The sequence below is a fragment of the Scyliorhinus canicula genome, chromosome 1, assembly GCF_902713615.1.
Source record: "Scyliorhinus canicula chromosome 1, sScyCan1.1, whole genome shotgun sequence".
Taxonomy (NCBI): Eukaryota; Metazoa; Chordata; class Chondrichthyes; order Carcharhiniformes; family Scyliorhinidae; genus Scyliorhinus; species Scyliorhinus canicula.
In genome coordinates, this window is record NC_052146.1 from 219,016,463 (window position 1) to 219,043,324 (window position 26,862).

The following is a 26,862-nucleotide window of genomic DNA, read 5'->3' on the forward strand; positions in this document are numbered from 1 at the left end:
ATTCCTTGACGTCTCTGTCTCTGATAGACTGACCACTAATATTCATTGTTAGCCCACCAACTCCCACAGCAACCGCAACTAGAACTCCTCACAGCTGCTTCCTGGAAGGACCCCATCCCATTCTCCCAGTTTCTCCACATCTGTCGCATCTGTTCTGATGATGCCACCTTTGAAAATGGCACTTCTGACATGTCTGCCTTTTTTCTTAACTGAGCTTTCCCCCCCCACTATGGTTGACAAGGCACTCTATTGGCTTCAACCCTTTTCCAGAACCTCCATCCGCCCCTTCCCCTCCCTCTCATAACCATGATATGATCCTCGCTTTCTACCCCACCAGCCTCTGCATTCAAAGGGTCATCCTCCCCATTTCCATCAACTCCAGCACAATGCTACCATGAAACACATCTTCCCCTTGGCACTCCCCATCCGCATTCTGCAGGGGCTGCTCTCTCTTTAAACCTCCATCACCACCAATTCCTCATCCCCTTGCCATGCAATTGCAGAATATGCAAAACCCGCCCCTTCATCTCCTCCCTCCTCACCATTTAAGGCCCCAAACACTCCTTTCAGGTGAAGCAATGTTTCACTTACACCTCCTCCAATTTGGTCTACTGTATTTGCTACTCCCAATGCAACCTCCTCTACATTGGGGAAACTAAACGCAGAGTGGGTGACCATTTTGCGGACCACCTTGCTCAGCACGCAAACATGACCAAAACTTTCCTGCTGTTTTAACATCTTGTTCTTATGCCCCCATGCCCGTCCTTGGCCAATGCTTTTTCTTTCCCAATTAAAGGGTAATTTAGTGTGGCCAATCCACCTACCATGCACATCTATGGGTTGTGGGGGTGAAACCCATGCAAACACGGGGAGAATGTGCAAACTCCACACGGACAGTGACCCAGAGCCGGGATCGAACCTGAGACCACAGCGCCATGAGGCAGCAATGCTAACCACCGTGTCACAGTGCTGCCTGTGAAGCCCAATGCTGACAGGAGGAGCAGAATCTCATTTTCCAAGTACGCATGTTACACCCTCAGGACTCAACATTGAGTTCAACAACTTTAGACTGTGACCTTTCTCCTCCATCTGGATCCTTTTTTAAACATCTAACCCCCAAACCTGGCCAACTGTCACCCTTTAAATTTTGCTTTTAATGGGGTCCCTTTATTCTCTCATTCACACATTCTGGCATCTTACCTGTTTGCCACTACTAGCATAGTCTCCTGTCATTGACGCTCCCTCTACTTTGTAGCCTACACCTCTTTGTAATCATAGAATCATATAATTTACAGTGCAGAAGGAGGCCATTCGGCCCACCGAGTCTCCACCGGCCCTTACAAAGAGCACCTACTCGAGCCCACGTCTCTATCCTATCCCTGTAACTCCCCACTTAACCTTTTTGGACACAAAGGGCAATTTAACATGGCCAATCCACCTAACCCGCACATCTTTGGACTGTGGGAGGAAACCGGAGTACCCGGAGGAAATCCACGCAGACATTAGGAGAACGTGCAGACTCTGCACAGACAGTTATCCAAGCCGGAATCGAACCTGGGACCCTGGAGCTGTGAAGCAGCTGTGCTAACCATTGTGCTGCCACTCTTTCCTAGCTCTCACCAATTACTGACCTTTTACTCTGCTCCAGCTGCTTCAACCCTCCTTCTGCAGTCTAAACCCAACACATTTCTCCACCTCTTACAGATTTGAAACATTCCTATTTTCACACTCCACTGTTGCTGCCACCCCTATTGAGTGTTTCCAGCAATTTTATGTTTGTGTGTGGTCTTGAATCCATGACTGTTAATGTACTTTGGGATGCACAACTACAGACAATGTAGAATATAATTCAAGTTTGTTCTTTTTAAAGTAAATTAATTGTTCAATGAAAAATGAGTGTAACTTAAAAACTTGTCTAATTTGTACTTTTTTGTAAAACTGGATGGTTTCATAATAATTTATGCTCCCTTCTTGCAAAATCATTTAATTGCTGACTCCCCAGTGTTTTTTTTTTTGTTGGCAAAATTAAGCTACAATACAGCTTTAATTTTTACAAAAATCTTTTAACTGGCCACAAATTGTTTAAAATGTGATATCATTGATCATTTGAATATTTTGACTTCATCTTCAAAAGTGCCAACTTGGCTTAATGGTAGCACGCTTAGCTCAAAATGAGCTAGTTGTATTTGAGTGGGAAGGTGTTTTGCATCAATTAACATTGTGAACCATTACAAAACATCCAGCTGACAACAGACCACTTCTTTTGGGTTTAGGACTAGAGCAGAACCACCAAGTTTGAGTTTCATTTCACAGCCTCTCAGGCTAGTTTAGCTGCTCTCTGCTGTAGGGAGATTATGTACCCGATGATAAAAAGTTTACAACACCGTGACATGATGGCATAGCCTGTGAATGGCAGTTTCGGCAGTTTTGCCATCAATGTGAAACCAGTCTGGTAAATGTGAATAGGCGCAGGTCAAAGTAGATGAGGTAAGAGATCAAAATCTTTCGGGCAGCATGATGTCAAAGTGGTCAGCACTCCTGCCTCAAGCGCCAAGGAACCAGGTTCGATCCCAGCCCTGGATCACTGTCTGTGTGGAGTTGCACATTCTCCCCGTGTCTGCGTGGGCCTCACCCCCACAACCCAATGATGTACAGGGTAGGTGGATTGACCACGCTAAATTTCTGCTTAATTGGGAAAAAAAGATCAATCTTAAGAAGGGCTGGTGACTCATGTTACACAGGGCTGGTTAGAAAAGGGAGAATTAAAAAGAAAATGGAAATTCAGAATCTGGGTGAGTTCCCAAGGTTTTAGAAAATCTTGAAGGCACATCAGTATTGTATAAATCCAGGTGTTTTTATTTAGCAATGTGAGACCAGAATCTTGCTGCAATAGTATCCTTGCATACACAACTTTGCAACATGGAAAGTATTTGCAATAAGTCATGTCAGAACTGGGGAGCGGTGGATTGGCTGGGAGTTAACCGACAGGTGACTGAAATGTTACATTCAAGAAGGGGCAAGATGTTTTTCCATGACTGCATCCGTAAGGCCAGTCTAATGTTCTTTTGTTGTTTGTGTATGCATCGCAGGGCAGCGGATTGTCAGATGTTTGAGGGCAAAATTATTTTCTTCAATTCTGTGCCAGGAGATTGGATTTTTTGATAAAACCAGCACAGGAGAGCTTATCAATCGACTTTCATCCGATGCTGACCTGCTTGGGCGCTCAGTGACCGAGAACCTGTCAGATGGGCTAAGAGCGATCGGCCAGGCAGCAGCTGGTGTTGGCATGATGGTATGTGAAGCTGGTGAAAGGGCTGATGAGCAAACATTGATATATTTTTGCATTAGTTAACTCTGCCATTAATCTCCCTTGCATCTTAAAACACATTTTTATCTACCTTCTCTTTCTCAACGTGCTCTGAGAATAGTTGTCATTTCCATTTTATATTAATTCCATCCAGAAGTTTGTCATTTGGGTTTTGTGTCCTGTACACAAAAAGCAGGACAAGGGGAAGCACGATGGTGCAGTGAGCAGCATTGCTGCCCCACGGCGCCGAGGTCCCAGGTTCGATCCCGGCTCTGGGCCACTGTCCGTGTGGAGTTTGCACATTCTCCCTGTGTTTGCGTGGGTTTCGCCCCCACAACCCAGCCACGCTAAATTTCCCCTTTAATTAAAAAAAAAAGCAGGACAAATCCAACCCGGCCAATTACCACCCATCAATCTACTCTCTTACTTGGGCAGCACGGTAACATAGTGGTTAGCACGGCTGCTTCACAGCGCCAGGGTGCCACGTTCGATTCCTGGCTTCAGTCACTGTCTGTGCAGAGTCTGCACGTTCTTCCCGTGTCTGTGTGGGTTCCCTCTGGGTGCTCCGGTTTCCTCCCACAGTCTAAAGATGTGCAGGTTAGGTGGATTGGTCATGATAAATTGCCCCTTGGTGTCCAAAAGGTTAGGCGGGGTTTCTGGTTTAGGGTGGCGGCGTGGGACGCTCTTTATAAGACTTGGTGCAGACTCGATGGGTCGAATGGCTTCCTGCACTGTGACGTCTGTGATTACGACCCTAGACCAGACCCCAACAGTGGCTAGGATACTGTACTGAAATCTCAATATTTTAGTTTATTTTAAGACTGTGCGGGAAGAATGATTCGCTTCAGGAGTGAGTGCATGAAAAAATAGGGATTTTGTATTTCTTAAAAACACAACTGTATTCTAACTACAACATTAATCTCTTTAACTTCACACCCAAAAAGAACAACTTACAATTGCCACTTAACACAACTATACAATTTCCCATTAACAACAAGGAAATAAACCTGTAGTTCTTAATCCAGCTTCAAATTTGGCTCCAGTTGGAGTTGGACTCCTTCAGACTCTGGCTGAATATCTTCAAATAACTTTCTTTTAGGATTTACAATGCAGAAGGAGGCCATTCGGCCCATCGAGTCTGCACTGGCTCTTGGAAAGAACACCCTATCCAAGCCCACACCTCCACCCTATTTCCATAACCCAGTAACCCCACCTAATGGCAATTTAGCATGGCCAATCCACCTAACCTACACATCTTTGGACTGTGGGAGGAAACCGGAGCACCCGGAGGAAACCCACGCAGACACGGGGAGAATGTGCAGACTCCGCACAGACAGTGACCAAGCCAGGAATTGAACCTGGGACCCTGGAGCTGTGAAGCAATTGTGCCAACCACTATGCTACCGTGCTGCCCCTACTTCAATTATGTTGTTTCCACTTCTTCCTTATCGTCAGATAAGATTACTCTGCTTTGAAATATTGTTAATTTTTTTAACTATCCTACTTGGAAAGTTCTGAGCCAGGCAGATCAGAACTCCGCCCTCGCTCTCTCTCTCTCTCTGTCTCTCAAAGCTTCTCCAAAACTCTCTGCTTTTCTGGGCTCGACTCAGCAATGATTTCATCTCCCCCAAGCAAGCAGGCTGCAAAAGCATGTTAACATCCCAGGGATATCACCCCCACAACCCAAACATGTGCTGGTTAGGTGGATTGGCCACACTAAATTGCCCCTTTTAATTGGAAAAGAAAATAATTGACTACTCTAAATTTATTTTTAAAAAACTTTCCAGGGACTTCCCCAGTCAAACCACAATCCATTAGCCTACATTGAAAAAAACACTCGTTCGTCAATTTCATCCATTTTAAAACCATGATCACTGCAGACAGAATTTTCTTTTTTTTTAAATAAACAATTTTATTGAGGTAGTTTTTGGCTTTGTAAACAGTTACAGACATCAACAGAAAGAAAGCAAAAAAGGCAAAAATGTGCAAACATCCATGTACTTTCAATACTTCAATCGTAACATACTGCACAAGCCCGCTCCTCTCCCACCGGTACTACCCGCCATATTTTCCCTCCTACTCTACTCTATCCCCATCCACCCCCTGCTGACGCTCACTCTCCCGCAAAGAAGTCAATAAATGGTTGCCACCTCCGGGCGAACCCCTGTACAGATCCCCTCAAGGCGAACTTAATTTTTTCCATACCCAGGAAACTCGACATGTCCGCAAGCCACAACTCAGTCTTCGGGGGCTTTGAGTCCCTCCACGCCAATTGTATTCGTCGCCGGGCTATCGGGGAAGTAAAGGCCAAAACATCGGCCTCTTTCTCCCCCTGGACTCCCGGGTCTTCCGAAACCCCAAAAATTGCCACCCCTGGACTCATCACCACCCTTGTTTTTAGCACCCGGGACATGATCCCCGCAAATCCCTCCCAGTATCCCCTAAGCTTAGGGCATGCCCAAAACATGTGAACGTGGTTCGCTGGTCCTCCCGCGCACCTAGCGCATTTGTCCTCTATCCCAAATAATTTGCTCATCCGAGCCACCGTCATATGGGCCCGGTGAACGACCTTAAATTGAATCAGCCCGAGCCTGGCACATGTCGCGGTCGAATTTACCCTACTCAGGGCCTCTGCCCACAGCCCGTCCTCCATTTCCCCGCCTAGCTCCTCCTCCCATTTAAGTTTCAGTTCCTCTGTCTGGGACCCTTCCTCCCTCATGAGCACCTTATAAATACCCGAGACTCTACCCTCCCCTTCTAGAATTTTCTTTTTTAATGAACATTTTATTGAGGTATTTCTTTGGCATTGTAACAGCAAAAGAATCAACAATGTACATAACAAGAAAAATATAAACATAGTGCAAATACCACCTCCCTCTCCCAGAGGTCCTACCATTGCTTACCCCCCTGAACTACGCTAACCTAACACCCCCCCCCCCCGGACGATTAATTCTCTGCGAGGAAGTCGACGAATGGTTGCCACCTCCGGACGAACCCCAACAGAGACCCTCTCATGGCGAACTTGATTTTCTGCAGGCAGAGGAAGCCAACCATGTCCGAAAGCCAGGTCTCCGATTTTGGGGGCTTTGAGTCACCCCATGCTCATAATATGCGCTTCCGGGCTACCAGGGAGGCAAAGGCCAGAATGTCCACCTCTCTCTCCTGGATTCCCGGATCCTGCGATACCCCAAAAATCGCCACCTCTGGACACATTGCCACCCTCGTATTTAATATCGTGGACATGGCGTCGGCATACCCCTGCCAAAGGGCAGCACAGTAGCATTGTGGATAACACAATCGCTTCACAGCTCCAGGGTCCCAGGTTCGATTCCGGCTTGGGTTACTGTCTGTGCGGAGTCTGCACATCCTCCCCGTGTGTGCGTGGGTTTCCTCCGGGTGCTCCGATTTCCTCCCACAGTCCAAAGATGTGCAGGTTAGGTGGATTGGCCATGATAAATTGCCCTTAGTGTCAAAAATTGCCCATAGTGGGCAATTGGGTGGGGTTACTGGGTTATGGGGATAGGGTGGAGGTGTTAACCTTGGGTCGGGCGCTCTTTCCAGGAGCCGGTGCAGACTCGATGGGCCGAATGGCCTCCTTCTGCACTGTAAATTCCATGAAATCTATGAAAAAATAATTCTGTAAATTCTATGAAAACCCCCTCTGTTTTTGACATGCCCGGAACATATGGACATGATTAGCTGCCCCCCCTCCCCCGCGCTCTTCGCACACCTGTCCTCCACCCCAAAGAATCTGCTCATCCGGGCCACTGTCATGTGAGCCCAGTGAACAACCTTAAACTGGATCAGGCTGAGCTTGGCACACGTTGTGGTTGCATTGACCCTACCCAACACGTTCGCCCAAAGGTCTTCCTCTATCTCTCCTCCCAGCTCCTCCTCCCACTTTTGCTTCAGCTCCTCGGCCTGTGACTCCTCCGAACCCATAAACTCTGTATATATGTCCGAGACGCCCCCTCTCCTGTCAATCCTCTAGAAACCACCCTATCCTGAATCCCCCTCAACGTGGGGTGGGAAGGTTGGTACCTGCTTTCGCAAAAAGTCCCGTACCTGTAAATATCGAAATTAATTTACCCCCGCCAATGCAAACTTCTCCTCCAGCGCTTGGCACACCGAAGAATGCATTCCTTGTCCAGGAACCTGTGGAATCTCACCACCATTGCCCTCGGAGGGTCCCCCGCCCGCGGCTTCCTAGCAAGCGCCCAGTACGCCCTGTCCACCTTCAATGGTCGGGGGAATGTCCCCTTCCCCAGCAGCTTTTTGAACATACCCGCCACGTATGCGACAGCATCTGCTCCCTCTGGGAGCCCGACAATTCTTAGGTTCTGCTTGCGGGACCGGTCCTCTAGGTCCTCCACCTTCTCCAGGAGCCTTTTCTGCTGTCCCGAAGCGTCCCCACCTCCAGTTGCACCGCTGTTTGATGCTCCTCTTGTTCAAACAGCGCCTTCTCCACCTTCTGGATTGCCCTGTCCTGGCGTCCAGTCTGCTCTCTAGCCGATCAATTGGTTCTTTGATCGGGTCCAAGCATTCCCGCTTCTGCCTGACAAAGCCATCCTGAATGCCCTGCATCACTGTGTCCGTTGGTCGCTGCGCTGCCACCCCAGGAGTCCGGCCCTCGGCCATACTGCCTCCCGTTGCAGCTTCAACACAGCTCGTTCGTGCACTTCTGGTCCTTTTCTCCATGCACCGATGCGTGGAAACAGTGCCCAATTGCCTCAGCCTTCAAATTTGCCATTTAAAACAGGAAAAAACTCTGGGGGAACGGTCCAAAAGTCCGACCAGAGCGGGAGCCACCAAATGTGCGACTTACTCCTCCATAGCCGCCACCGGAAGTCGACAGAATTATTTTTAAGCAAACATATTTTAGCCCCTTATTTTTATTTTTATTATCTTTATAAATTTAGAGTACACAGTTCATTTTTTCTGAAGTGGTAATTTGCGTGGCCAATCCACCTGACCTGCGCATCTTTGGGTTGTAGGGGTGAAACCCACTGAAACACTGTGGGAGAATGTGTAAATTCCAGACGGACAGTGCCCCAGAGCCAGGATCGATCCTGGGACCTCGGTGCTGTGAGACAGCAGTGCTAACCACTGCGCCGCCATGCTCCCATAGCCCCTGATTTTTAACCCCTAAATTTCCCAGTACATTTGTAATCTGATTTTCGTAGCATCTTCCAATTGTCACACTCTATCATCAGTAAACTGATGGAAGAGGTTTTCAAAAGTGCTTTGAAGTGGCACTTGCTCAACAATAACCTGCTCACTGACGCTTAATTTGGGTTCTGCCAGGGCAGCACGGTGGCGCAGTGGGTTAGCACTGCGGCCTCACGGCGCCGGGGTCCCAGGTTCGATCCCGGCTCTGGGTCACTGTCCGTGTGGAGTTTGCACATTCTCCCTGTGTTTGCGTGGGTTTTGCCCCCACAACCCAAAGATGTGCAGGGAAGGTGGATTGAACACCCTAAATTGCCCCTTAATTGGAAAAAATGAATTGGGTACTCTAAAATAAATAAATACATTTTGGGTTCTGCCAGGGTCACTCGACTCCTGACATCATTGCAGCCTTGGTTCAAGCATGGACAAAAAAACTGAATTCCAGAGATGAGGTGGAAGTGACTGCTCTGGCTGAGTGTGGCATCAAGGAGCCCTCGCAAAACTGGAGTCGGTGGGAATCAGGCAAAAAAACACTTTGCTGGTTGGAGTCATGCCTAGCATAAGAGAGGTTGGTTGTGCTTGTTCGAGTTCAACGATCTTCAGCTGCTTCATCAATTACCTTCCTTCCATCATTTTCTTTTTTCTTTTTTTTCTTATAAATTTAGAGTACCCAATTAATTTTATCCAATTAAGGGACAATTTAGGACGGCCAAAGCACCTAGCCTGCACATCTTTGGGTTGTGGGGGCGAAACCCACGCAAACACGGGGAGAATGGGCAAACTCCACACGGACAGTGACTCAGAGCCGGGATCGAACCTGGAACCTCGGCGCCATGAAGCATCCGGGCTAACCCACTGCGCCACTGTACTGCCACTACCTTCCTTTCATCATGAGGTCAGAAGTGGTGATGTTAGGGCAGCATGGTGGCACAGTGGTTAGCACTGCTGCCTCAATATGCCAAGATCCTCGATCCAGGTTCTGGGTCACTATCCGTGTGGAGTTTGCACATTCAGCCTGTGTTTGCATGGGTTTCGCCCTCGCAACCCATAGATGTGCAGGGTATGTGGATTGGCCACGCTAAATTGCACCTAAATTAATTGGGTACTCTAAAATTTAAAAAAAGAAGTGGGGCTGTTTGCTGCTGGTGATGTTCAGTCCCATTTGTGACTCCTTGAATACTGAAGCAGCCCATGTCCCAAAGCAAGCCAAAGGTACCCAGGCTTGGGCTAATTATTGGCAAGTAACATTCGTGCCACACAAGCGCCAGCTCCCAACCACCTCATCAAGGGCAATTAATGCTGGCTGAGCCAGCGATGCCCACATCCTGTGAATGAATTAAATGTATATGAGTGTCATTGGTTTTATAGTGCAATGTTGTGGATTTTGTGTATCTGTGTGACATGCTCATGGGTCCAAAAGTTATATGTGACTGCATGGAGTGTATGTTTCTCTACAATGGTTCTGAGCAGCTTCTGGTAAATTTTAAATGTCTTGCTTGCATATCTCTTCCCACACCCCTGCCCAGCCAATCACACGTGAAGATTTGGGATCCGGCTAGTGATGGTTTCATAATGCCAGCCAGCAATGTCCTCGACTATGACTATTAATTGGCTATTCTCTGGTGTAGGGCATCATGGCCAAGCTTCATCCTGTTCTTGCTTGATATCCGCAGCCATACTTTCCAGCAGAGATCACAGAATGGCAAGAGAAAATGTTGCTGTCTCCCTCCCCCTCAAACCTAGAGTCACTGGAACAGTTGCAGAGCCCCAACTGTTTCCTTCACTGAGATCAGCGAACTAAACAGGACTCAAACCTCAGTCCTATAAGTGCATTCACCTGTGAAATGATCAAAAGAATTGAATTTCTAATGCTAAGTAGAATTGATACCTGCTGGGGTCTAAAACCTGTTGGATGGAGGAATCTGAGGTGAGGATCTAGGTTGAATAATAGCATTGTAATTCCTGTCTGAGTTTAAACTAGTCCTCTAAATGCTTCAGTCCCAGATCAGTCTTCTGTTTCATCTTTGGGTATTCAGTAATTCACAAATTTGGATGTCAGTCATAGAAGATGTAATTATGTTTTTAACAGTTAAATCTCCAAATGGAAAGCATATCTGGGGGTTAAAATGGAACTGAATCGAATGTAAATGGCTGACGCATTGTCTGTATTTCCACTGTACCCACCTTTCAGTCAGCCAATGTTTAGCAGTTTACAGAATGCAGTTTGTGATAAATTGATTTAATATTTTTAATATTTCAGAATGTCAACAAGTGACCATAGTGCTCGTTGTTAATTTCATTTTGCCCTTGCCCTTTATTTTTTAATAGTTTTATGTGTCGCCTCAGCTGGCCATGTTTGTCCTGGGCATTGTTCCTCCACTTGCCGTTCTTGCAGTGTTTTATGGCAGATACATTCGCAAGCTTACTGGAGTCACCCAAGATTCACTAGCTGCTGCAACACAGGTAATGTACAGTATTGTTATTTCTTGTTCGGTAAGAATAGGAAAGGATTATAATTGCCCTTCAGGCCTTTCAATCACCCATCTAGAAAATGTAGCTTCCTCGTCACAACTGCCAACCAGTTGCATAAAAGTCAGCAGAGTTTTTGTCACCAGACTGGCAAAACTGGGATTGTTCCCCTTGGAGCAGAAAAGATCAAAAGAGAGATTTAATGGAGATGTTTTGATCACAAATACCGAGGGAGAAACTGGTTTATACTGGTAGGAGGATCAATAACCAGAGGTCAGGGTTTTCAGATCATTTGCAGAAGAACTAGGGGATGCTAAGGATCTTTTTGAATGAAGTGAGTTATGATCTGAAATGCACAGCATGAATGGAAACGGTCAATAGTACATTATCAAAGGCAATTGGGTGAATACTTTAAATTAGGAAAAAATTAGGACTTCTGGGAAAGAACAGGATAGTGGGATTAATTGGCTAGCTCTTTCAAAGAGCCGGCAAAGATATGATGAGCTGAACGATGACCTTCTGTCCTCCAACATTCTGTGATGAATTATTTACAGACACCTTGCCATTTGGTGATCAAGCTTTGCTGACAGAAGAATTTCTAGTCTGCACACAAATCCCGTTGGCTATGAAACATATGAACAAGGAGCAGAAGTTGGTCATTCAACCCCACGAGCCTGCTCCGCCATTTAATAAGATCATGGCTGATCACCCCTTTGCTTACCAAGAATATAACCACCTCTGCCTTAAGAATATTCAAAGACTCTGTTTCTACCACTTTTTCAGTAAGAGAGTTCCACAGACTCAGTGGCCTACTGAGTGAATTTCTTTGCCTCCTCTCTGTTTTAACCCTCATTCTAGATTCTCCTGCAAAAGGAAACATCAACTCCTCATCCACCCTGTCAAGACCCGTCGGGATCTTTTGCTTCAATCTGACACCCGAACAGGTATCATAGGATGGGTAGCGTATCCAACCTTGCCAGTGTCACCCTATCCCAAGAGAAAATAGAACAAAATAACTAACTCGTGTTACATTCCCGTAACAGCCTCCCCGAACAGGCGCCGGAATGTGGTGACTAGGGGCTTTTCACAGTAACTTCATTTGAAGCCTACTTGTGACAATAAGCGATTTTCATTTCATTTCATTGATGCAACAAGTAATTTGCAACTTTTTTGTGTACTTTGCTCCTTGGTGACAAAACATGTTCAGTGCTGTGCCTACTCCGGGATATCTTTGCGCTTGGCTGCTTCACCACCATTCAAAGATTCCATGTTCACCTTGGGGATGACTATGATTAAGATGGGGCTGATTTGTCATTCTGGCAATTCCATGTTGCCCCCTTGAAAGTCTCACTCTATGCTGGATTGTGAGAAGAATGTGGAAAGAGCCAGGTTGAGATGTGATATGATTTTGTTTTTTGGTTTGTAAGTGGACTAGATAGTGTCAACCATGGCAAGCAGTAGGACCAGAGGGAAGAGCCCACACTTGGAAGGGGGTTAATTCAAGCGTAATCCGAGGAAACAATATTTTAGTGAGCGTAATGGGTCCGTTATGGAATAGGCTCCCGAGGGAGATAGTGGGAGCAGATAGATAGCCTGGTGGATTCAAGATTGAATTTTCATGTTGCAACAATTTCAATTATTTATTATTTGGGTGCCTACATTTGTTCACCTACCACGTCACCAATTTTTATGTGGTGGATTCAAGGTTGGGTCTGCAGGCTTTGAAGGTTCAACCAAAACATAGAGCTTTATTTAGAAGATGTTAACACTAGAGGCTGTGATGTTAGACTGCCTGTTTGCAAGGGCAAACTGCCGATGATGTCTTGTGATCGTTCTCTTAAAGTGCCCTAGTTCAGCTACAAGGCTGTTTGTGAGGAAACACTAAAAACACTGAATACACAACAGATAGTACTGATTCATTCAAATGCAAATTAAATTTTTGAAAGTATGTTGTACATGGTTAATCAGTAATTTGCAACATGATGTATGATGATGGCTTGGGAGGCGCAGGTGACCGTGACCCGATTATCCCCAAAGCTCTCCGGTGGGGGTATGTCTTGCCTCGTGTATGGAACTGTTTTGCGCTAATAGATCAGAAGTTGATTTCTGCAATCAGTCAAAAATTCCACAATTGTTGTGTCATGTGACTGTCGGGCTGGCAGAAGATGATCTGCATGGACGTCCAGCAGTTCCTCTCCCAACTCGGACAATCCCATTGCCAGTTTTAAGGATAATGCTGATTGGGCGGCAAGGTAGCACAGTGGTTAGCAGTGTTGCTTCACAGTGCCAGGGTCCTGAATTCGTTTCCCGCTTGGATCACTAGCTGTGCGCAGTCTGCATGTTCTCCCGTGTCTGCATGGGTTTCCTCCGGCTGCTCTGGTTTCCTCCCACAAGCCCCGAAAGACAAGCCCCGAAAGACATGCTTGTTAGGTGAATTAGACATTTTGAATTGTCCCTCCGTGTACCCGAATAGGCACCGTAGTGTGGCGACTAGGGGATTTTCACAGCAACTTCATTGCAGTGTTAATGTAAGCCTACATGTGACAATAATAAAGATTTATCATTATTCGACTATGGGACTCTCCAGGCTTCCCAGCCACTCATAAATCCAAAGAATTTGAACTCTGTTTAGACATTGACTGTCTGGTATGGAGTTGGCATGCACTTTTGGCGTCATGTTTCCAAGCTGGCTTTCAGAATAACAGCTGTAGAACCACCTTAAGGAAATACAAACTCTCTAGAGATCACAGAGGAAACTTATCTTGTGGGTCCAGAGAACATTATTCAAATATTTCTGAAGTGAACTGATAAAAGGATCACTGGTTGAAGCAATGAAGGATTGGTCGAGGCAGGCTCATGGTGGAGTAAGCAACACCGTTATCTGTAACCTGCCAGTCGTTGACAACTCTCAACCCAGGAGTCCCGGGTCTCTCACTTTTGCCTCCTGACTTCTGTTTCCAACCGTTGATGTTTGAAAGTAGAAGCTTGTGTTCTTATGCTGTGCATAAATTGACTGCTGTATTTCATACATTGCAACAGCAATGACACTTGCTTAATTGGCTGGAAAGCACTTTGGGACTTCTTGAGCTCATGAAAAGCACTCTATTTTTGCAAGTGTTTTTCATTTTAAAAGGAAAATTAACTTTTGGCTCTGCTGTTTAAGGACAGGAGAGAGTATAATCTCTCACTGTGCCTACCTTGGATAAATTAACTGAACAAGATTCTTAGTTTTGCACTTCACAAAATAAAATGAATGTTTCTGGCTAAACTTGTCCTTTATTGACTGACAGAAGCTGCAGAATGTAAATAGCATCGCTGAAGAGGGAAACCATATTGTAATATAATCGATTATACTTAACTTTCAAATAATGACCTGAGAGTTTAATTGGTGGCACCCTATTAGCAATAAAGCTCTGGTTTATCTTCAAAGACTCCAGGTCCCAAACAAATGTAAACTGTAGGCAGACATTAAAAAAAAATAGAGTACAAAATTATTTTTTTCCAATTAAGGGGCAATTTAGCATGGCCAATCCACTTACCCTGCACATCTTTGGGTCTGTGGGTGTGAGACCCACGCAGACATGGGGAAAATGTACAAACCCCACATGGACAGTGACCTGGGGCTGAGATCGAACCCGGGTCCTCTGCGTCGTAGGCATCAGTGCCAACCACTGCATCACCATGCCGCCCCTACTGTAGGCAAACATGATCCCACATTTCAGTGTCTAATCTAAAGCCCTTTGACTCAACTTGGGGGAGCGAAGAGACCTCCCTTCTGAGAGCAAGGACAGCCAGACCTGCGAGGGACAGCTCTACTGAAGCAGAGTTTGAAAAACAATCACAGGAAAACAGTAAATTCATTAGTTTGTGAGAAGCTGCTTTTAGGAATTGTATTTAAATAGCTTTAACTAGAAAAACGGATCATTTATAAAGAAGTAGCTCCTTGAATTTCAGGAAGGTACACTAGCAATAGGGAAGTAAAGTTAGATCAAATAGTGAAATTAGGTAATTTAGTAGACAATGTAAGATCAGGTTAGAGAGTAGAGCCTGGGAGAAAACAAAGCATGCAGAAGAGTGAGACTGAGAGCGGAGAGTTGGCTTGGAGTTCTGAGCTTGCTGAGGTGATGTCGGGATTCAAAGATGACGTAGGGCAAGTGGAAACAGCTGATTGGGTGAGGACGGTCAGTGTAAGTATTTAGTCATTTTGTCGCTTATAGTCTAAGGGCTATATTCTGTAGTAATGAGGACCAGGGAAGAAGGACCCTAGAATAATATTATTTGATTTAAGTATCTTCCAAAAGGTTTAATTTAAAGGGGTATGTAATGAGCAGAGAGCTCGAGGCTGTGGTGTGCTCCTACTGTAAGTGGTAAACCAGTCACATTTCCAAGCCCAGGACCAGCATGCGTGCGAGAAGTGTTTCCAGCTGCAGCTCCTGGGCGCTTGGGCTTGTGAGATGGAGCGATGGCTGGGGACATCCATGAGGCAGAGAGTATTGTGGACAACACGTTTAGAGAGGTGGTCCACTGCAGGCACAGACTCCACAGGCGGCAAAGAAGTAGGTGACCACCAGGCAGAGCAAGAGGATTCGGCAGGCAGCGCAGAAATCTCTTGTGGCCATTCCCCTGCTAAACAGATTATACCACTTTGGATATTGTTGGGGGGTAGTGGCCTGTCTGGGGAAAGCAGCAGCAGCCAAATTCATTGCACCACAGTTAGCTCTGCCACACAAACGAAGAGTAAGAAGTGTGGAAAGGCAATCGTTATAGGGGAATCAATTGTAAGGGTAATAGATGGGTGTTTCTGTGGTCACAAACAAGACTCCAGGATGGTATGTTGCCTCCCTGGTGCTAGGGTCAAGGATATCTTGGAGCCAGTGCAGGACATTCTGGAGGCTGAGTGTGAACAGCCAGTGGCCGTGACACACATTGGTGCAAATGACACAGGTTTTAAAAAAAAAGAGATGAGGTCCTAAAAGCAGAATGTACGGAGTTAGGAAGTAGCACCTCTGAGCTAGTGATCTCAGGATAAAGACTATAAGAAATAGGAATAGGGACTTCTGGTGGCGACCATGGAGTGAGTGGTCGCACATTTGGTGGCTCCCGCTCGTGGCGGTTTTTTCGGACCTTTTCACCGGTTAACAGGTAGATGTGAGGCGGAAAAAAGGTGCAGGAGAGTGCGGGGAAGAGATTAACCCTCTGGTGTACGGAGCGGAGGGCCAGAATCGGCCGTAAAAGAGAGGAGGCAGTCGGTTGGAGTTGGTGCGCTGCCTGCAACGCACATGGAGATGGCAGAGGAGTAGGGAGCAACTCTGTCGGCTCAGTGGTCGATGGACCAGCTGGTGAGCTTCCTGAATGACAAGTTTATCCAGCAACGGAAGGAAGAGTCTGGTGGACCTGGCCCTGTTGGTGGATTCGTTCAGGGAGGTGGTTGACTGCATGGAAATGAAGCTGGCGGCCCAGGGCCAGGCAATCCAGAAGATGGAGGAGGTGTTATGGAAACACTGCAGCTTGCCTCGATGGCAGCAGAGATGTGCTGATGCGCAATCAGCAGATGCAGCTTCAGGAGAAGATCGAGGACCTAGAGAACCGGTCACTCGGGCAGAATATAAGGATTGTTGGTCTGCCGGAGGGGAGTGAAGGAGCCGATGCTGGTTCGTACGTGGGGAGGATGCTAGAGAAGCTGCTCAGAGAGGGTGCGTTTTCACGGCAGTTGGAGGTGGATCAAATGCACAGGGCACTAATGAGGAAGCCCAGGGGAGCGAGCCACTGAAGGCGATGGTGGTGCAGTTCCTGTACTGGGAGCAAATTCTGAGGTGGGCCAGGCAGATGAGGCGCTCCACCTGGGAGGGCAGTGAAATTAGAGTACACCAGGACCTGGGTGCTGAGTTGGCCACGGTGAGAGTGAGCTACAAGAAGGCCAAGGCAGCCCTCTACAAGAAGGGGGTGAAGTTTGGGCTACTGTACCCAGCGCATCTATAGGGGAACTACGAAGGTCGGGAATTGTACTTTGGTTCAGCAGAGGAGGTAGTAGAATTTGTCAGACGATGGACTGACTGGAGAAGGTGGACTTTGAACTTTGGTGGAGATGCTGTTATGATGTTGCTATTAACTTATGTTTGGGGCCATTTCTTCCTTTTTCGGCTTCAGGTTTGTTCTTTGTCCTTTGTTAATGGATGGTGGGTTGGTTCCTTTTGTTTGGGTTTGGGGAGAGATTGTTTTTGGTTTGTTTGCACTAATGCTTGAGTTGGGGGGAGGGAAATCAGCGGGGGATAGGATGCTGGGTGCCATGGGCCAGGCTAACTGGTTGGGCTAGTTCACAGAAGCGCAATGGGGGGTGAGTGGAAGGTCAGTGGGGGGATGGGGCAGGGGTTGTTGCTGGGGGGTGACCGGGGAAGGGTATTAAAAAATGTATGGGGAAGAGGATTGACGAGGGCTGGCCTAGGAGGTGTGGGACACAGGCTAGAAGCTGGCCCAAAGGGGCCATGGTTGATTGGCAGGGAGCCCCCAGGCGAGGCTGGTCACGTGGAACGTACGAGGATTTAATGGGCCAGTCAAGAGGGCCCATGTGTTGGCACACTTAAAGCGACTGAAGGCAGATGTGGCCATGCTACAAGAGACACACCTGAAGGTGGGGGGACCAGATTGGGCTGAGGAAGGGATGGGTTGGGCAACTGGTTCATTCAGGGTTGGATTTTAAAACGAGGGGGGTGGCGATTTTGGTCAATAAGCGGGTGGCGTTTGAGGTGGGAACATAGTGGCGGATTCTGGGGGAAGTACATTATGGTGAGTGGGAAATTGAAGGGGATGCGGGTGGTGTTGGTAAACATCTATTCCCCGAACTGGGACGATGTGGAATTTATGAGGCGGGTACTGGGGAATATTCGGCAATAGTAGTGTCGGACCATACCCCGCACAGGATTTACGAGTGAGCAAGGCGCGGGGGGCGGCCGGGGGGGGGCAGCGCCCGCAATGGAGGTTTGATGTGGGGCTGTTAGCAGAGGAAGAGGTGGGTGAGGAAAGCCATCTGGGGGTATGTTGAGATTAATGACACTGGGGACGTTTCGGTAGATACAGTCTGGGAGGCACTGAAAGCAGTGGTCAGGGGAGAGTTTATTTTGATTCGGCCACACGGGGAAAAGACGGAGCGGGTGGAGATAGAAAGGCTAGTGGAGGAAATCCTGCAGGTGGACCGGAGATAGGCAGAGGCCCAGAGGAAGGAAAGCCAGAGGCTGCAAATGTAATTTGGGTTGTTCATAGTTTGGCTTTTGTAATGTGTAAATTGTATGTGTGTTTCTCCGATAGTATGTCCCCTGTGGATTTTACCCAAAACTGATCAAAACAGTTAGTTTCATATGGGATTGGCTGTACACGTACTCCTGTACAACCTGCCTTCTTGGATCCTTTTATCTGAAATATAATTGTATTTGTGTAAACATAATCAATTTTAAGAGTAACGAAAAGAAAAGAAATGGGAATAGGCTACTTCGCTCCTCGAGTATGCCCCGCCATTCAATAGGATCATGGCTGATCTGACATTCCTCACGTATGCTCTTTTCCTATAACCCTTGATTCCCTTAATGCTTACAAATCTATCTATCTCAGCCTTAAATATACACAATGGCTCTGCCGCCACAGCTCTCTGTGGCAAAGAGTTCCAAAGACACTCAGCCCTCTGAGGAGAAGAAATTCCTCATCTCCGTCTTAAATGGGCACCCCTTTATTCTGAGACTCTGCAATGGTCCTTGACTCTTCCCATGAAAAGAAACATTCTCTCAGCATTTACCTTGCCAAGCCGCTTTGAGAATCCTACATGTTTCAATGAATAGAGTCCCAACCTGTTTAACCTTTGCGCATAAGATCATAAGACAATCCCTCCATACCAGGGATCACCTAGAGAGCCTTCTCTGAACAGCCTCCAATGAAATAATATATGTCTTTAAGGGGACCAAAACTGCTCACAGTACTCCAGATGTGGCCTATCCAATACCTTGTTGCAGCAAATCATCTCTACTCTTCTACTCCAACCCCCTTGAAATAAAGGCCAACATTCCATCAGCCTTCCTGATTACCTGCTGCACCTGTGTGCTAGCTTTCAGTGTTTGGTGCACAAGTATCCCCGATTCCCTTTGTGTTGCAGCTTTCTACAGGGCTTCTCCATTTAAATAATATTCTGTTCTTTTGTTCTCCCTTCCAAAATGGAAAACCTTCACATCTTCCCACATTATATTACTTTTGCCCACTTACTTAACCTATCAATATCTCTATACAAACTGTTTGTATCCCTCTTGCAACTTGCCTTTCCACCTATTTCTGTCATCTGCAAATTTGGCTACGGTGCATTTGCTTCCTTCCTTCAAATTATCAGTATATATTATAAACTGTTGGGGTCCCAGCACTGATCCTTGTGGAATCTCACTGGTTACAGGTCACCAACCTGAAAAATAACCCCTTATCCCCATTTGCTGTTTCCTGCCATTAGCCAATTCTCTATCCATGCCAGTATACTACCTCCAACACCATGGGCTCTTATCTTATGACTTAACCTTTTGTGAAGTACCTTATCGAACGCCTTCTGAAAAGCCAAATACAACACATCTACTGGTTCCCTTCTATTCGCCCTGGTTCTGACTTCCTGGAAAAACTCAGAAATTAGTCAGCCATCATTTCTCTTTCATTTAAAAAAAAACATTTTATTCCACACTCAAACATGTCATCTTTGCACCAAAACATAGACACAGTACGTACAGTTTGTTCGATTTTCACCCTCTCCGCGCCCCCCGCCCCGCCACGACCAACAATTCCTCAAACGTGGACAGAAACGGCCTCCACCTCACATAAAACCCTTCGCCCAACCTCAAAAGGGCGAACTTTATCTTCTCCAGCCGTAGAAATTCGTTCAAATCCCCCAACCAAGCCGCGACCCCAGGCGGCGCAGCTGACCTCCAGTTCAACAGTATTTGTCACTGGGCAACCAGATAGGCAAAGGCCACGACATTGACCTCTACCCCTCCTGCAATCCCGGTGCCTTTGAGAGCCTAAAGATCACCAACATAGGGTCCGGTGTCATCCTGACCCCCACAATCCTCAGTAAACTCTGAAACATCACCTCCCAAAAGCTTCCCAACTTTGCACACCCCCAATGTTCGCCAGCCTCCTCCCTCACCTCTCACACACATCTTCTATTCCTGGGAAGAACCCACTCATCTGAGTCATGTGGACCCTATGTACCACCTTCTCGTGTATAAGGCTCATCCACTCACAGGAGGAGGTTGAGTTGATAATGTGTATTATTTCAGATCCCACACCTGCAAATATCTTAACTCATTCCCCCTCGGCAACTCAAACTTCTCTCGCACTTCCTCCAACCCTGCAAACGTACCCTCAACAAACAGATCTCTAACCCACTTGGGTAGCACCCCTCTCCCGACCCCTTCTTTACAATAGGGCCCTACTAACCCTCAGTGTTTGCCTGCCCAAACAAACTCTGCAATCAGTTTGCCCACCCTTCTGAAAAAAATGTGACTCCTGCAGGAATATCACCTCCGCCTTCGAACTCTTTAGTGCACGAACACCTGGTACCGTTTATTCGGATCATTTAACCCAAGCACATTCCAGGTTACAATCCTAAACTGAGGTTTCTGCCCTCTCCCTCTGCTAAGGTCCTCCATCACCCAGCCCGGAGCCCGCCCCCTCTGTGCTCACCCAAACTCAACCAACTGCATCGCCAACCCACCCCCAAACTCAGGCTAACCACCACAGCCCTCACCCCCACTCTGCTTCCGTTCACTAGCATCTCCTGCTAGCATGGCGACTCCGGCCTGAGGTCCAGACGAAGGACCATACCCAATCTATCCATCTCCCCCCCCCCCCCCCCCCCCATTCCCTTGCTCCGCTACGTCCACTCTTTGACCCACCACCATGCCCTCTCCCTCCATGTCCCGTACCCATAACAAGTGGAACAAAACACCAAAGAAGCCCCCGTAAACAAAATGATCAATTGTCCCAAAGAACCCGCATAATCACAAACATAACCAATCGTTAACTGTACAATAAGGCTGGTTTAGCACACTCGGCTAAATCGCTGGCTTTTAAAGCAGACCAAGCAGGCCAGCAGCACGGTTCGATTCCCGTACCAGCCTCCCCGGACAGGCGCCGGAATGTGGCGACTAGGGGCTTTTCACAGTAACTTCATTGAAGCCTACTCGTGACAATAAGTGATTTTCATTTCATTTAATTTTCATTTCATTTCATTTTCATTTCATTTTTTCATTTCACAAGGTACAAATCTCTCAAACAACGGACGCTGCAAAAGTCCCTTGCTCATCCCTCCCCAACCTGTGCTCTTTGACAAAGTAATTCACCTCCTCCAGCGTCAAGAAATAATATTCCCGGTACTCAAAGTCACCCTCCACTCTGTTCACACAAAATTCCCCATTAATCGGGTTAAAAAGGAGCAAAACCGACAGCTCCAGGCAGGAGCCATCTCGTGTGCGATTGATCAGACCATGGCTGCCACTGGAATTTCCCTTTCTTGAAGCCATTCTGACTCTGCTTGGTTAGATTATAATTTTCAAATTGTGGTGCTATTACTTCCTTAATAATTGACTCCAACATTTTTCCAACAGTAGATGTTTGACTAATACCAATAAAAACATTTTTTTAAAATAGATAGGCTAATTGACTTATAGTTACTGCTTTTTGTCTCCCTCCCTGTTTGAATAGAAGGTGTCACATTGGCAGTTTTCCAATCTTCTGATACTTCTCAAGAATCCTGGAATTTTTGGAAAACTGCATCCACTATATAGCTACTTTTAGGATCCTAGGATGCAAGCCATCAGGGCCGGGGGACTTATCTCCCTTTAGCCCCATTAGTTTGTCTAATATTACTTTAGTGACAGTGATGGTATTTAATTTCTCCCCCATATTCTTCAGTATTAAAGGGACGTTCAAAGTATCTTTTGCTGATGCAAAATACCTGTTTAACTCCTCTGTCATTTCTTTGTTTCCTGTAACTATCTTCCAGGATTCATTTTAAGGGCCTATGTTCACCTGACCTCCTCTCTTCCATTTTATTTATTTAAAGAAGCTCTTATTTTCATTTTTATATTTCTTGCTAGTTTGCCCTTGTAGTTCACTTTCTCTCTCTCTCTTTATTATCTTTTTAGTCCTCCTTTGCTGCATTCTGAATTATCCCAGTCTTAGGGACTTTCACTGACCTTTGTCTCCTTAGATACTTTTTCTTTCAACTTAATATTCACCTTAACTTACGTGGTTAGGCATGGTTGGTTTATACCTCTCTTGGAATCTTTCCTCTTTGCTGGGATATATTTTTGCTGGGAGTCACAAATTACCTCCTTAAATGTCTGCCGCTGCCTGTTTACTGTCTCTCCTGCTAACCCATCCGCCGAGTCCACTTTAGCTAACTCTATCCTCATTTCATTCTAACTCCAAGTTAAACAGTTGTTTCTGACCCAGGCTTCACACTCTCAAACTCGATATTAAATTCCAACATGTTATGATTGCTACTTCCGAGGTAATCTTTTTCTCTGAGGTCATCTATTAAACCTACCTGATTACCCATTGCCTGATCCAAGGTAGCCTGTTCCCTGGTTAGCTCCATGATATATTGTTCTCAACTATCCCTAATGCATTGTCTGAATTTGTTGTTCTAGTTTCCCTTTCCAACTTGATTAACCTAATCATCATGAAAATTAAAGTCACCCATAATTATTGCTCTATTCTTTTTACATACTGCTGCTATTATTTGTCGATTTATACCCTTGAATACAGTGTGGATACTTTTTGGAGGTCTATATACTACTCCTACCAATGTCTTATTTCCCTTGCTGTTTTTTAAAAAAACTCCACCCAGATGGACTCTATATCATCCGAATTTAGATTGATTAATGCCAGTTCCACGCGCTAGTCAGAGCAGAAATACCAGGATGTATCCGATGAATGCTTGGCTGAGAGATGGTGCAAGAGGGATTCATATTTCTGGGATATTAGGACTAATTCTGGGGAAGGTGGGACCAGTGGGACCGAAGATTCTCTTGGAAGTAGTAATCATAACATGTTGGAATTTAATATTCAATTTGAGTGAGAAACCTGGATGAGAAACAACTGTGTTCAACTTAATAAAGGGAATTAAAATGAAATTGGGATAGAGTTAGCTGAAGTGGACTGGGCAGAAAGGTTAGCAGGAAAGGCCAATGGGGCATGTTACACCTGGGCAGGACCAGGACTGAGGTCCTTGGAAGAATATTTGCTAGAGTGGTTGTGGAAGGTTTAAACTAAAATGGCAATTAAGGAACATCTTTAATTATCATAGAAGCAGTGCAGAAGGAGGCAATTTGGCCCATCGAGTCTGCACCAACCCTCTGAAAGAGCATCCTACCCAGGCCCACGCTCCCACCCTATCCTGTAACCCCACTTAAACTTTTGGACACTGAGGGGAAATTTCACATGTCTAGTCCACCTAATCTGCACATTTTTGGACTGTGGGAGGAAACCGGAGCACCCAGAGGAATAGACACGGGAAGAACATGCAAACTCGATACAGGCAGTTACCCAAGGCTGGAAGTGAACTAGGGTCTCTGGCACTGTGAGGCAACAGTGCTAACCACTCTGCCACCGTGCTGCTCCCCCCCCCCCCCCCCCCCCCCCCCCGCCACATGACTTTAATCTGCAGATCTATTGGTCAAATCAATAACGTCGAGGAGGAATTTCCTGGATGTATACTAGACTGGGTATTGTGTAATGAGAAATAAATAATTGGCAATCTAGCTCTTGCGGATGAGCGACCATAATATGATATAATTTTTCATCAAGGTGGAGAGTGACGTAATTAATTCTGAGACTAGGGTCCTGAAATCTACATAAAGGAAACTATGATGGTATGAGGTGTATATTGACTGTGATGGATTGGGGAACATTACTTAAAGGGATGGTGGATAGGCTTGCAAACATTCAAGGAGTGCATGGGTGAACTGCAACAATTGTTTATTCATATCTGGTGCACAAATGAAACCATGGCTAAACAATGGCTTACAAGGGAAATTAAAGATAATTTCCAAGGAAGAGGCATACAAATTGACTAAAAAAAAACAGCAGACCTGAGCATTGGGAGCAACTTAGAATTCAGCAAAGAAGGACCAAAGGATTGATTAATAAAGAAAAATAGAGTAAGTTTGTGGGGAACATAAAAACTGACACAAAGCATTTATGAGTATATGAGGAGAAAAAGATTGGTGATAAGAAATATAGATCCCTTACAATCCGAAACAGAGACATTTATAATAGGGAACATAGAAATGGCAGACCAACTAAATATATACTTTGGTTTTGTCTTCACAAAGGAGGACACAAATAACGTACCAGAAATGTTGGGAAACACAAGGTTTAGTGAGAGCAGGAACTGAAGGAAATAAGTATTAGTAGGGAAACGGTGTAGCGGAAATTGAGATTGAAGGCTGATAAATGCCCAGGATCTGATCATCTACATCCTGGAGTACTTGAGGAAGTAGCTCGTATAGTGGATGCATTAGATTAGTCGTCCTCTTGAAAGATTCTATAGACTCTGGGACAATACTACAGATTGAAGGGTAGCTAATGTAGCCCCACAATTTGAAAAGGGAGGTAGGGAGAAAACAGGGAATTATAGACCAGTCAGCTTGACGTCGGTGTGGGGAAAATGCTGGAGTCCATTGTAAAAGATTTGATCGTAGAGCACTTGGAAAACAATGACAGGATCAGACGGAATCAGCAGGGAAATGATGCTTGACAAATTTACATAGTTTTTCGAGGATGTAACTAGAGAGTTGACGAGGGGGAGCCAGTGGATGTGGTTTATTTGGATTTTTAAATGGTTTTCCGCAAAAAGTCCCACACGTGATGTGTTTAAAATTAAAAAGCATGGGATTGGGGTAGCGTATTGAGATGGATAGAAAACTGGCTGGTAGACAGGAAACAAAATGGGTCTTTTTCAAATGGTAGGCAATGACTAGTGGGGTACAGCTGGTATCAGTGCTAGGAATCCAGCTATTCACAATATGTATTTCTTTTTTTAAATTTAGAGTACCCAATTCCTATTTTCCAATTAAGGGGCAATTTAGCGTGGTCAATCCACCGAGCCTGCACGTGTTTTGGGTTGTGGGGGCGAAACCCACGCAAACACGGAGAGAATGTGCAAACTCCACACGGGCAGTGAACCAGAGCCGGGATTGAACCTGCAACCTCGGTGCCGTGAGGCTGCAGGGCTAACCCACTGCACCACTGTGCTGCCCAGCACAATATGTATTCGAGGGAACTAGATGTAATATCTCTAAATTTGCAGATGACACAAAGCTGAATGGGAGGGTGAGCAGTAAGAAAGATACAGAGATGCTTCCGTGTGATTTGGCCACGTTAAGTGGGCAAATGCATGGCAGATGCAATTTAATGTGGATAGATGTGAGGTTATTCACTTTGGTTACAAAAACAGGAAGGCAGATTATTATCTGGATGGTTATAAGTTGGGAGAGGGGAATGAGCAACCAGACCTGGATGTCCTCGTACAGTAGATGCTGGAGGTAAGCATAAAGGTGCATCAGGCGGTAAAGAAGGCAACTGGTATGTTGGCCTTCATGGCACGCGAATTCTAATTACAGGACCAGGGATGTCTTGTAATTATATAGGGCCTTGGTGAGACCACACCTGGAATATTGTGTGCAGTTTTGGTCTACTTATCTGAAGAAGGATGGTCTTGTGATAGAGGGAGTGCAACAAAGGTTTACCTGACTGATTCCTGGGATGGTGGGACTGACGTATGAGCAGAGATTGACTAGGTTAGGATTATGAGAGGGGTGCGGGGGATCTCCTAGAAACCTGCTAAATTCTAACAGGACTAGACATATTAGATGCAGGAAGGATGTTCCCTATGGCGAGGTTGTCCAGAACCAGAGGTCACAGTCTGAGGATATGGGGTAGACTGAGGTGAGGAGAAACGTCTCACCCTGAGAGTTGTGAGCCTATGCAATTCGCTATCGCAGAAAGCAGTTGCAGAAAGAAGGAATTAGATATATCTCTTGGGGCTGAAGTGATCAAAGTATATAGGGGGATTGCGGGGACAGGTTACTGAGTTGGATGATTAGGCATGATAATGAATGGCAGTGCAGGCTCGAAGGGCCGAATAGCCTACTCCTGATTCTATTTTCTATGGTTCTATGAACATCCTTTCCTTCAAAAAGACAACCGAAAATCTTCCACAACAAGTGATCGCAGGGCAGTTCAGTAAGTGCTGTATCACAATTCTGGTATAGCTGCAAATGCTTACAGGAATGTGCTGCTGAGTTTCTTAAGATTCGTGCATCACAGATCTATATTTCATTAATTCAAAAGCAGTTTTGTTTTAGAAGAAGCTAAGAAGAGAGCTTCCCCCCTTCCCCCCCCCCCCTTGAGATGTCTTTGTTCTTGTTTCCAAATTATGTGGTAGATTGGTGGTAGAATAGAACCGCAGGCTCACCTTGATAACTTTGTCTCCTTTCATTTCATTTTATCTCTCCTTTCCTGAGGAATGGTTCCAGTCTACTTGTACATCAGTTCTGACAAGGAGTCTTAAGGACATGAGGCATTGACTCTGTTTCTCTCCTGATAGGTGCTGGCAGCCTTGCTTTTCCAGTGTATTTTGCTTATTTTACTTGTATATCCTGCCGGCCTGGTGAGTCAAATGTGGTGTTTGTCCTAATTCCGAGCCATTGGATTTTGGATAGAAGCTGCAAATGGGACTCTAGGCTTTCTTTATCTCCTTCCCCAGACTAACAACACTTTGCCCAGCTGAGTAACACTCTCCCGCCATTTTGGCTGAAAGACGTTAATACTACAGGGATTAAACATGGGACTTTGTTGTGCTGTGTGGCTCCCAACAGGAGCATTCTGATTTT

At 45.9% G+C, this 26,862-nt stretch overlaps 1 protein-coding gene across 2 annotated transcripts in view; it reads left to right on the top strand.

The window, feature by feature from the left end:
• abcb10 (ATP-binding cassette, sub-family B (MDR/TAP), member 10) overlaps window positions 1–26,862 on the top strand; it is a 56,209-nt gene that overhangs the window by 8,509 nt on the left and 20,838 nt on the right. Inside the window, exons 3-4 of one of the 2 annotated variants that reach the window (XM_038807926.1) lie at window positions 3,090–3,292; window positions 10,802–10,936. In XM_038807926.1, the coding sequence (XP_038663854.1) occupies window positions 3,090–3,292; window positions 10,802–10,936 (338 nt within the window). Of the gene's footprint in view, window positions 1–3,089; window positions 3,293–10,047; window positions 10,401–10,801; window positions 10,937–26,862 lie in introns of those variants that run through there. The other variant, XM_038807936.1, reaches the window with a different exon arrangement.